The sequence below is a fragment of the Sciurus carolinensis genome, chromosome 7 (genome assembly GCF_902686445.1).
Source record: "Sciurus carolinensis chromosome 7, mSciCar1.2, whole genome shotgun sequence".
Taxonomy (NCBI): Eukaryota; Metazoa; Chordata; class Mammalia; order Rodentia; family Sciuridae; genus Sciurus; species Sciurus carolinensis.
The window spans coordinates 141,899,977-141,912,390 of NC_062219.1; the positions used below are offsets into that span (position 1 = coordinate 141,899,977).

The following is a 12,414-nucleotide window of genomic DNA, read 5'->3' on the forward strand; positions in this document are numbered from 1 at the left end:
TTTTCATTTTTCAGTTATAGGAACTCTATTCTGTACACTGCATGCTTATAAGATACATGATTTACAGATATTTTATCCTTTGCTACTTTTAATGCAACCCACCTATAAATTGTTCAGCTTCTTTTTAAACACTTTTGACAAGATAGCCCATTATCATTGCCTCCTCATGCACCTTCTAGCTGTATGGTGCATAATCAGTCTAATGAAACTAATGTCACATTAGTAAACATGTGAAAGACAGGAGTTAAGTTCTCTTCCCAGGGCCCATATCTAATGACAGCTCATCACTTGTTTCTTTACAAGTCACCAGCATGTGCAAAACCAGTTGCTAAATCTATTTGTTCCTCTCTTCTGCTTTAATGCATTTATTAGGACTTCTCCTTTGCTCCTGAATAAGAGTTGATAATCTAATTATATGACTCAGATTACATTATTTAATTTAGGCTTTGACAGGCAGCAGGGTTTTTTGTTTCTTTATGTTGCATTAAAAAATAATTGAAATGTGTATTTGTTTTTGAGAAAATTAGATTCTATTAAAGTTTAATATGTTTGTAAAATACACAGGAAAGCTTTTAGGATGTGTTTATTATAAGAGATGGTCTCTGCTACAACCCCTGGTCTTCAGATCTGTCTTCAGAGATGCTGATGACACAGAGCCATGTGGTGAAGGGGTATGAGAAGGAGTGAGGTGCAAAAACATTGTGGAACTCAGGATTTAGGTGGCAGGCCTCTTTCACCAGGCTTGCACCTATTCTGATGACTTTGCTTATCCCTGTTTTTGGCTTTTTTTTTTTTGTATTGGTGATCGAAACTTTTCTGCCAGTGAACTACATCCCTGGGCCTTTCTATTTTGAAACAAGATTTCACTGTGTTGCCCAGGCTGGTCTCCAACTCGGAATCCTCCTGCCTTAGCCTCCTGAGGCACTAGATTACAGGAATGTGGTGCTACCACACCTGGGCTCCCTGTCTGTTTTAAATTGTTTTAATAAACTATGGTCTGTGAGTCTCTGTGTTCAGTGGCCTCTGGGGAGCCTGCCTGGTAGTGTACTTGAAGGCCACTGTTGCATTTCCCAGGTGACAATTCATGCCAAAGTACAGAATTCATGTTGGGAATGTCGGGTCTTTTAGTTTCTTTTCCTGCTAGGCATGTATGGTCTGCATTTATTCTCAACCATCCCTGTATTGAATTTTCTACTTTGATATTTATGTAGAAGCAAATTTTCATCATAAATCCGCTCCTTCCTGATGTTATAACATCACACATGCCATCTCCACCTTTCCTCCCAGAGTTTATTCAACAGCCATGTGTTGAATATTCACCAGGAGTGCCAGCAACTATCCTAAATCCTGGGAGCTGAAAGGAAAAATAAGATCCCTGCCCAAAGGTCAAAAGCTGTGGGAATACTTTAATGGATTCAGTGCAACAGCCTGGGGTGATAAGGGCCAGCTTGATTGATTTTTGTAAATTATGAGACTTTGGGTTTTCATATTACAGGGCATTTTTTATAGAAGCACAATGCTTTTCTCAGTTCTGAAAGACTCAACTCAGAAAATAAAAGCACTCTGGCTATCCTAGACTTCAACAAAGAGCGTGGCAGTGGATCCGTACAGGCCACAGGTGTCTGACCAAGACCAGGGAAGTGATAAGAATTCTGAGATGTCCTCAATTAAGTTACAGGCCAGAGAATGGAAGAAGAGAAATAAGATCATTTTAACTCACAGCTTCAAGTCAAATCAACAAAGAAAACTGCTCCACATTTGTTTTTTTCCTGTTTGCTGAATATTGCCCAACAAGGCCACATCTTATTCTGCTTTTGGAATCAACTGAGAAGTAGAAAACTATTCTTTATGGACCAACCTAGGGTTGGCCTGTTTTGTGTTATCCTGTCCCTCTTATGTATAGCCAGTGTGCGTTCAATGTAAGTGATTTATATAAGTTTCTTCTCAAAATTTCATTAAAAAACACCCTGACCCTTTAGGTGCAGTGAACATCTTCCCTGTGGTTGTTTGGCCATGTTGCTGGTGGGTTAGGGAATTTTTTCCAGGACTGGTCCTTTTTCCTTTTGGCTACCATCTGTATAGCTCGATAACTTACTTATTTTCAGAGACCTCTTAGTCTCAAAAGTTTAGCAGCAGGAAAAGTCAGGGATGGGATGCAGCCAGGGCAATCTTTCCCTCTTGTCTCCGACTCTGCAGGTTGTCATCTTTCTTTCCTCTGCTGACTGCCCCTTACTTCTCACTCTGCATCTCCTTGTCTGTCTGGGGCATGTTTATGGAGCACCCATTATGTGCCCTATATTGAGTGCTGCATACTAGTTTTCACTCTCATGGAGTTCATATGCCAGAGTCAGGAGGTGAACTTGACAGTAGGTCAGCATGTGAGGAGGTATGTGCCATGAAGAAAAACATGCTGTGGAGGGAAATGCGGTGGCATTGAAGGTTTGTTTTTGTGTTGCTGGGCACAAAAGCCTGCTAGATAGGCACTCTGCTACTGAGCTGCCAGGGTCCAGCGCTAGCAGGGTCAGGGGTCCTAGATGGATGGGAGGCATTGGCGCGGTGGAGAAACAGCACACACAGACACCAGACCTTGTGAGGCTGAATCTGTCTTTATTTTTTCTGCCAGCCTTTTTATAGATATTTTTCTTTACTAATGATCATATCATTTTATGGTTAGTTTAAAAGAAGAAAAACCTTCAAAAGTACAATCTACGCTTCTTCTCAAAGTACACATTTTCTCTGTATGACAGCCCAGACCAAAACAACCTTATTTCCCAGCTAGATTAAAACAACCTCGTCTCCCAGCTAAACTGAGGGCACCATGATCTGCCAGCCTTCAACCTTCAGAACAAACACGTCAACTAGATTTTCTGAGAAACCACCCCCATCATGAACTCCAGTGTTTAACAGTGAGAAACTTTTACTATTATTAAAGGGCAAAGAAATCAACTTATAGTTAATCATTAGTTTATTCTAATTTCATATAATGGCAGACTACAATCTTATTCTGATTCTTAAAGAATTAGACTAAACATAGGAAAAGCACAAATTATATTTATGACTAACCTAAATGTTTTTATTATGTAAAGTGTCTCTAGACTGAAACTAAGAAAGCAACAAAGGCTAAACACCGGATCCAAGCTCAGAGGAATGCCTCTTGATCCATCTATTATTATACTAAAGCAATCACAGGCTCCTTTTAACTTGAGCACAGCTACATGTTTATTTTTATATATTTTATCTACGTACCACTGTCAAATTTTTATTGTGCACTATTTTGTGTTCCAATACAGTAAAACCTTCCCAAAGTTTTTCCTATAAGTTTCTAATGATATATTGATTATTAATATTAAAAAGTAACTACACACGGAGACATACCACACCTATGGCCCCCAAGAGGGAGGACGATCAACAGAACTGTGTCAAGTGTTGAGTCCTCTATTCTAACAGACCATGTCAAGTGTTGGAGTGGCAGGAAATAGGCGCCACACTGAGCTACATCCCCAACTATCAAGTTGCATTTTTTAAAAATTATTTTTAAAAATTATTTTATTTCCTAAGTAGCATTTTAAAATTTTTATTATTTTCTTTTCTTTTATTTCCCAAGTTGTACTTTTAAATGGATGAACAGGAAAGGGCTCTGCTAAGAAGGTGACAGTAAAGATTTAAAGTGGATGAGGGAGTGAGCCAGGGAGGTTATCTGGGGAGAGGATTCTGGGCAGATGAAGCAGTTATGTTGGAGTGAGAAGACTGGGGCAGCAAGAGCAAGGGGGACAGAGGAGACAGTCCTGAGGTCAGGTGCAGGGCTTTGTAGGCCACAGCATAAAATAAACGGCCTACTGAAGAGTTTTGAGCCAAGGAATGACATATTTGGACTTAGAACAGGAGTGCTCTGGACACTATTGAGAATACACTAAAAGTTAGGACAACTCTGTCATTTAACAGTGTGACTTTTTATTGTCTGCCTCAATTTCCTCCAAGGAGAAAAGCAGGAGATAATTATAGTCCCTACTGCACAGGGTTATATTAAGATTAGATAATTTATGTAAAGCACTTCAGTGTCCAGCATGTAACAGCATGGCATGTGCATATGCTAATATTGCATGGCTTCAACATAAGAGATCAAGAAGCATGTGGCAGACAGGGTAGACTGAGAAAACAGGTGTGGTTCTTTTTGTACTCTTATTTACTAATTTCTTGGAGAAAGGTTTATTGAGTGGATGGTTTAGCTTTACCAATAAAGCTCTAAACTACTAAAAATGTAGTGAATCATATTGTGGATACTTGATAGCCATGAATTGATTTGAAACATTGCAACTTGGGATTTGTTTAGGATTTTTTTTTTTTTTTGGGGGGGTGGGTGGGAGCTGTGAATTTTAAACGCCAACGTAATCAGAGGTCCAAAAAATGCTTAAATTGAAGATTATGCATATTGATAATTGTAGGGGATGAAGGAGGGAAAAGTCATGGTTGACACCAAAATTTTGGTGTACAGCAAATGAGTGAATGGGGCTGCAGAAAACACAGCAGGAAATAGAGCAGAAATAGAATGCCATGCTGTGGACTCGTGATTCACAGATATAGGTGGAAATGATATGCAACTTTCTCTCCCCCTCTGAAATGTTTCTTGACAAGACTGGCCTCACTTCCTAAGACAGACGCAAACACTGATGTGGGTCTCATTGCCCAGCCCGTGGTCACCATATTCTCTGCAGGTTGAAAGCGGCCCCTTAAGGTTAACAGTCCTCCCGGATAGCCCGCATCTGGGTTACACCTGGTACTGTATCCCTCCGTTAAGGGGGCCTTCAGAGTCCAGCCTCAGGTGCTCTTCTCCTGCCTCCCTCTTCAGCCCTGCCCAGTGCATCTGACCTGGTGCAACACCCGTGTTACACGCTCGGTTTCCGGTTTTTGACCACTAGAATTTGAAGCTGTGTACGGGCTCTCACCTGCCTGTGCACACCCAACTCCGACTCCTGCCCCCAGCTCCACCCAACTCACCCGACCCAGCGCGCTCCCAGTCCACGCCCCCCTGGATTCCCAGCGCGTCCGCAGCTCCTATCCCGGCGTCCCCGGACACTGCGCGCGCAGTCACTTTGGGCTTCAGACCCTGTCCCGTCTCCGGGAGACGGTGCGCGCGCAGCGACTTCAGGCCTCAAGCCCCGCCCCCTCCCGGGGCCTCGCCTTAGGTCCCGCCCCGCCCCGGGACGGCGAGTGCGCCCGAGACGCTCCCAGACCTGGATTCAGACCTTCGTTGCTCGCCCTGCGGCTTGTGTGCCTTTTCCGCCGGCGCAGACCTTCGCGAGAGCTGCTGGGTACTTGGGGGTTGTTCTTATTTTATGCCGGTTTTGCCTTTTAGGAAGCAAGACGCTCCACTGTCAGCTGCTTTTCGTCCCCGCCATCCCGGCGAGAGCTTTAGGCCGAGTTGTGGGTGCTTTTTCTCGTCGCGCATTTTCTGCTTTCCTTATGTAGGTTGGGAGCCCCCCGGATCCCCAGAGTGGGGTAAATGCTACCCGTGTAGCGCAGTATTGTTTCGTTTCCTGCAACCCCCTCCCCCATTTCTTAAAGAAATATCAGTGCCACTTAAAATTCACGTCTCGGCGCGACCCTTAGGCCTCCCTTTCTGTGGAAGCCTAATTCTTTAAAGCAAGACTGGTGTGCGTTGCTTTCAGTCTCCTTGGGCTCCATGAGTGCAAAAAACTTAAAAGATAGGAGTTAACTTTTCAAAGGGGGCAGCGTCAAATGTAATTATCTTCCCCTCGTCCCAGTCTAATAAGAGCTCTGAGTTGGATGCAGAAGTTTCTAAAAGTTTTACAAGGCTCGAGTACTGAAATAATTACATTCTTGGGGTAGAGACGATAAGTTGCATTCCTCTTGTTCGCTAAAGAGATTAAAAAATAGTTGAACTCAAGGCACAGAGTATTTGTTTTCTGATTTAATAGTAAGTAATGGTTAACTCATGAAAAGGTTAACTGGGTACCTGTCCAGAGCTGTCAGTGAATCTTGCTCATTTTCTTTTCTCACTTTTGTGGGCCTGTTAGAAACGAGTTTTGTTTCAAAAACGGCTGGCATTTGTACAGCATTTACTATGTGCTGAGCACGTATTAGCCTCGTGGAATGTTCACAACAGCCGTAGGAAATGAGTGCTGTTGTTATCTTCATTGGAACTGAGGCTTCAGAGGTGTAGCTTGAGGGCCCAGTTAATTCTCAGCCACCAAGGTCTTGAGCCAGAACTTGGACCTTCTTCTGTGTTGGAGATCCATGCGTTTAACCACGTCTGATCCAGCCCCTTGTTCACAGGTGCAGGCCTGGTGTAGTCTCTTCGCTGATTGCAGTGAGAGAGCAATGCAGAAGAACACTGGCCCAATGTAAGTGCACAGTACTAACAGTGGAATAACTAGCCACTTCTAAAACCAGAGTTCCATCTGAAGAGAGCCCTAGAGTGGACTGCCTAGGGACATTATGGGGTATGAGTGGGTCACTGAACACATGGCCAGAGTCCTGGATTTGAGTCCCAGCACTGCCACTGACCAGTTGTGTGACTCAGTGAGTCATTCAACCTCTCTGAGTTTTACTTTGATTTGTATAGTGATAAAATTTGTCTGGAACCATGATGACCTTTAATGACTCATGTGGGTTTTATATTTGTTTTTATACATAGCACTGATTTCTCCCTTTTCTATTTTCAGGGTGCCTTTACATTATTTTGGCTTTGGCTACGCAGCACTGGTTGCTACTGGTGGAATCATTGGCTATGCAAAAGCAGGTAAGAGCTGCTTAAATTCTTCACATTATTTCAGAGGAGAGTGAGTCCCCAGGGTCCCAGAGCAGCAGTCTTGTTTGAGGCCACTTTGCCTTAGGCCCCAAAGCTTGAGTGCAACTGAAGCTGTCAGACTCCTGCACTTGCCTTTTGTTTATCTGGCCAAGCTGAACCAGGCTTGTTTTTGCTTCTTTATCCTAAAGGTGGGCAGGCATGGTGTAGATTATTGTTATCTTCAACTGCCATTCATCAGCCTTGACCCCAGGATGTCATCTCTGCACCATTCAAGTAGGAAGAGGCCTCTGGTCTTCGCTTACTCTTTAGGTTTTTTGCTAGGGCCAGAACCCAGGGCTTTCTTTGCTCATGCTAGGCACATACTCTGCCATTGAGCTACAGCCTCAGCTCTCTCATACTCATTTTTGAAGTCTCCTCATCTTTCTAGGTAGGGGTTATCACTATGCTTACTTGCCTGTGTCCCCACTCAACAAGCATGCACTGGGATTCTTATTCTCTGAATCTGTTTTTAGTTGACCGACCCTATTTCCCTTTTGTGATTCTGAAGTCCTGCCTGTGCACAACCTGATCAAGGTTGTTAAGAAAAACCTAACCACATTTGTAGGTAAATGGATGGAGCTGGAGAATATCATGCTAAGCAAAATAAGCCAATCTAAAAAACCAAAGGCCGAATGTTTTCTCTGATATGCAGTTGCTAATTCACAATAAGGGGGGCACCTAGGGGAAAACAGAAGTACTTTGGATTAGGCAGAGGGAAGTGAAGGCATGGGGACAGGAAGGATGGTAGAATGAACTGGACATCATTACCCTGTGTGCATATATGATTACACAACTGGTGTGATTCTACATCATATACGACCAGTAGAATGAGAAGTTACCCTCCATTTATATATGATGTGTCAAAGTTCATTCTACTGTCATATCTAACTAACTAGAACAAATGAAAAAAAAGTAAACATAAAAAAAGGAAAAGCCTAAACACAGATCCACCTAGGAGGGAAGGACTCCGCTTGCTCTGTGATGGAGGTAACTGTTTCTTAGATTGGAAGTGCCCTACTGCTGGAGGAGAGAAGGATGGTGCTTAAGACCCTGACTTCTCTGTTAAGCCAGCAGATTTCCCAAGACGTTTTCCTGCTTGAGGACGCCTTGGTTAGGAACTGTGGGAAGAAAGCTTCTCTTCGATCTGCTCCCCTGGAGGCCAGGGGAGTCTGGTTGATTTGGCAAATGAACTAAATGTCAGACATAACGCAAGCCTGTGTTTGCTTCCCTCCAGGTAGTGTGCCGTCCCTGGCGGCCGGGCTCTTCTTTGGAAGTTTAGCAGGCCTGGGTGCTTACCAGCTGTCACAGGATCCCAGGAACATTTGGGTTTTCCTAGGTATGTCTGCCTTGATGTCTCCATAGAGCATGTCTGTCCCCATCATTCGTTTTACCGGAAGGCCCTGGTTTGGTGGGATGTGGCAGGTTCTCCACACTCACAGATTGGACTGCCTCTGCTGAGGCAAGTTTTCAAACGGGGATTCGTGCTCGTTTGTTTATCTTTCATGTATAGAGCGTGGAGAGCGTTTCATGGCTGTCTTCCCTGTGAGATTCACGTTGAACTTGCACAAGGCAGTCTGTCTGTTACTCTTTGCAGTTGGATGTTAACCGTGGTCGGCGTGAGCATCACTGAATTGTCTGCATTAACTTCATCCATGTTGCATTTTTCCCATTTGAAAGTCAGTTTGCTCTTAAGCAGTCAGCCAGTCGCGTAAGGGTGGGCCTTGCTTCGGGAAGCCCTCTGATTTGCTAGGGAAGTCAGACATGGATGTAAAATGCGACTGTGGAACTGTGGGAAAGTGCCCCCTGAGCAGGCCTGGCCGTGAGGAGCGTGGGGAAAGGGAAGATCACTTATCAGGGTGGCTTTGGACACTCTTGATGGGCCCCACCCAGGTGTCAGACACTGCCGGGAATGCGGTGCCTTCGCAGTCCCACCACGTGGAGGTGCTGCTCTGGCCCTTATGAGGGTGGGAGTGAGGACAGGCAGGGGGAGGCCAGCGACGGCTGGCTGGGGACGGAGGCTGCACCGGCCCTCAGCTCTGCTGAGCAGCGTCCTCATCCGTGCTCTGGACTGACGTTCCGCCCACTCCACGGTCCCGGCTCTCACCCTCCACTCCCACAGTCACCTCCTGCCTGCTTAAGCCTCCAGGTGGAGACCGCCATGCCGCCCTCGGCCTCAGGCCTCCCTTGTCCTCTCGCCCTCCTTTCCAGGGTAGTCCCTCCACCTGGGCTCTGATCTCTTCCCTGCCTTGCTCGGAACTGTGTTGTCAGGAGTCCCTCCTGTATGTTTCCCCCCCTTTTGGCAGATCTCTCTCGTTGGGGCTCACATGTGCTCATCTCTCCCCATGTAACAAAGCAGGACCTCTGGTGACCCCGCTTCCCTTTTTAGTTGCTGCCCTTTCCTTCTCTCAGAAACTTCTCTAAGAAACCATTTGTCCTCCATTTCTCCCCATTTCACACATCGTCAACCCTTCAGACTGCATTTTTATCCCCCTTGTCCACGGGAAGGTGTCCCGGAGGCTGCCAGTGACCCCTGTCTCTGCGAGCTCCTTTGTACATTGGTCAGTCCTCGTTTCACGTGGACTGTTGACCGTCTCAGCACATTTGACCAATCATTTTCTGTTCCTTATTTTTCCTTTTTATCTTCCACTTCTCCTGTGTACCCATCTTCCTTTCTGTCCATTAAATTGAGTGTCCTGAGGCGTGACTTATTTCCTTTATACTCTGACTCGACAGTGTCGTGGAAGGCCATTCCTTAAATTACTTCGTGAACCCCAGGGACAGTCTCCCTCCTAGCTGTCCCCCACGCGAGCAGCTGGCTGGTTGAGAGGCTTTAGATGTCCGAGGGCTCTGCTCGCACCTGGCCGCGTGCTCTCTCTCGTGGGTCTTCTCTTCCCGCTTCCTTTGGGTCCTGGCCCCTCTCTTCCCAGGTCCTGTCAATGCCAGCACCACCCTAGGTTGTCCCCGTCTCCACCTCCATGGCCACCTTCCCCGCCCCTGCCTGCGTTCTGAGGGAGTCCCCATTAATACCCTGCCCACATCTGGTTCTCTACAGTTGTTCTCATGCAGAGCTAGGATTACATTTGGGGGCTGCAGCTCTGCTCACTAGCCCCCTGTCTAATAGCCTTGACGAACTTCTTGCTGTAGGGAGGAGGACCATGGTCCCTGGTGTGGCCTTCAGGGATGCAGGTGGCTGGGCCCCTCCTCCTCGCTAGCCACATCTTCTGTGCCACAGTGACCTTTTGTGTCCTTGAGTGCCCCGCGTTCCTCCTCCCACAGTGCCTGTGACACACACTCCCTCCGCCTGGCCTGTGTCCCTCACCCTTCAGCTCTGCCTCCTCCTCTGATTTCAGATACGGCTCAGTCTTTACTTCCTCTGCCAGTCGTTGCCTGAGCTTCCTGAACAGCTTGCCATTATGTTATTTGTGTAGCATTAATTGTACCCAGAATACAAATTTTACTTCCTTTTTGTTTGATTTGTGTGTGTTTGTGTGTGTGAGACTGAACCCAGAGGCCCTCTACCACTGAGCTACATCTTCAGCCCTTTCTTTTGGAGAAGGGGTCTTGTTAAGTGGCCGAGGTCGTGCACCCCCTGCCCTCCAAGCCTTCCTAGTAGCAGGGTTACAGGTGTGTGCCGCCGTACCTGGCTAGTGTGATTCTTTACACTAGTGTACCCCAGCAGACTTGAGGCCCTCTCAGAGGTAAGACTGTTGTTGATACAGTCTCTTCTCCAGCACTGTGCTTAGCAGTAGCTGGCGTTTGGGTAGATCCCAGCAGGAAGAGCAGACAGGGAAGAAACACAAAGTGTGAAAAAATTCTCCAGCATTTTGGAGAAAACTTAGGCATTTATGGCTAAAGTGTGGGTTTTGCAGTAGAGTCATGAGAGATGGAGGCCAAAAGGCAGGCCAAGTGCCTGTCGTAATGGGCCTTATTTGGTCAGTATTTGAGCTTAGATCTTCAGAATGTGGGCAGCCATGGAGCTCGCCCTGCCTGAGGTGGGAGGAGGAAGGGTAGGATGGAGTCTGGGCCTTGAAAGCAGCGTGGGACGTCTGGTCCCCTGCATATAAGATGCAAAGACTTTGGACTCTCTCTCTCTTTCACCAGCTACTTCTGGGACCTTGGCTGGCATCATGGGAATGAGATTCTACCATTCTGGAAAGTTTATGCCTGCAGGTTTAATTGCAGGGGCCAGGTATGTAGCATTCTGTTACTCTTACTTAACAGGACAGAGTTCAGTTTCTTGCCAAAGATACATTCAGAAATTTACTTGTTTCAGTGAATTTTACCTGATCCTAGCTGTCAACTGAAATTAATTTATACATAAATAGGAAAGGCTGCAAGAGCAGTCATGGATTTAATGTCAAGATGGTCTAAGGATTTTCATTCACTGTTGAAATGGTTTTGTTTTCAGATTGCTCTGTGGTCACCCAGGCTCCTTCCCACCGTGTGGAAGCCTCAGGGCAAAGCCGAGACTTTGGCTCTGCGTGTGGCTTTCAGCCTGGGCTCCATGTTTCTTGGTGTAGGTGTCCTTTGTTACTGAAAATATTGTGGAAAGGAAATTTTGATTGACATCTGTTTTCTAACCAACTTTGATTATAAAAACCCAACCGAATTGTCTTAAATATTATAGTCCTTATATGTAATAAAGATATCCTGAAGGCAGAGGAATTTTAAAAAGTCCTATTTAGAAAATGTTATGGGCCCATCTTTGGTCATAGTTACCCTGTCTGTCTGTTGTAGTGTTTTATACTTGAAACAGTCAGTGCAGACCAAGGTCAAGCAAGGGCAGTAAACTGAGACTGGAGATTTTGCGCTAATTAGGTCTGTGACCTGGGAGGGCTTGATCTCTCTCACCTTCAGTTTCTTCATCTTCAGATTATTGGCAGTTGCATTGGGAATACACGTTGTGTTCTCAGACTCCAGTGCAATGCTGCTGCTGTGTGTTGGTGTTTTCCTTTTCTGGTTTCTCCTGGGAGGACATTTTATTTCTGATTATCTACCTGGTACCTTCCTTCCTGTGCAGCTGTGCGGGAGAGCTGTGACCTGCAGAGGACTAGTCCCTTAAAAAATGGTCACCTGTTCTCTCCTTTTCCTGATGTGTCTTTGTTTGTGTTTCTTTTGAACAGTTTGCTGATGGTTGCCAAACTTGGAATAAGTATGTTGAATAGACCCCAGCCGTAGTGGTCCCAACCCAGCCTGGACTTGTGAAGAATTAGAACTCTCCAGACTTCCACTGTTCTCAGTTTTTAAGGGAAAGAAGTGCAGCACATTTACACACTCTGACATTTTACTTCAAAAACCAAAACACCACCAAATTCACTGGGGAAAAAGTTTGGCGTTACTGTCACAGCCCTTCCGAGGTGGCGAGGATACCGCGCAGGAGCTTGTTGGCTCCCTTGTGTGGCTCAGGTCTGTGTCAGATGAAATCACAGGGTAAAGTGTTAGGCTTCACACTGGGGGTCCTGAAGCCCTACTCCCCACTCCAAGAACGGTGTGGAAAAGTGTTGCCAAGAGATTCAGGTGTGCGTTCTTTTTCATCTTAGTCCAGACCTACACTGAGATTATGTGAAATGAAATATCAGTGGAAATAAATTTTACTATAAATAACA

The 12,414-nt window shown here is 45.7% G+C and overlaps 1 protein-coding gene across 1 annotated transcript; it reads left to right on the forward strand.

Annotated features, from left to right (window-relative positions):
- The first annotated feature begins 5,158 nt into the window (after window positions 1–5,158).
- Window positions 5,159–12,414, forward strand: LOC124988712 (transmembrane protein 14C). The gene is made up of 6 exons (XM_047558421.1): window positions 5,159–5,309; window positions 6,295–6,362; window positions 6,684–6,760; window positions 8,043–8,144; window positions 10,910–10,997; window positions 11,932–12,414. Exons 2-6 carry the CDS (start codon window positions 6,340–6,342, stop codon window positions 11,984–11,986), a joined length of 345 nt encoding a protein of 114 aa, XP_047414377.1. The 5' UTR covers window positions 5,159–5,309; window positions 6,295–6,339; the 3' UTR covers window positions 11,987–12,414.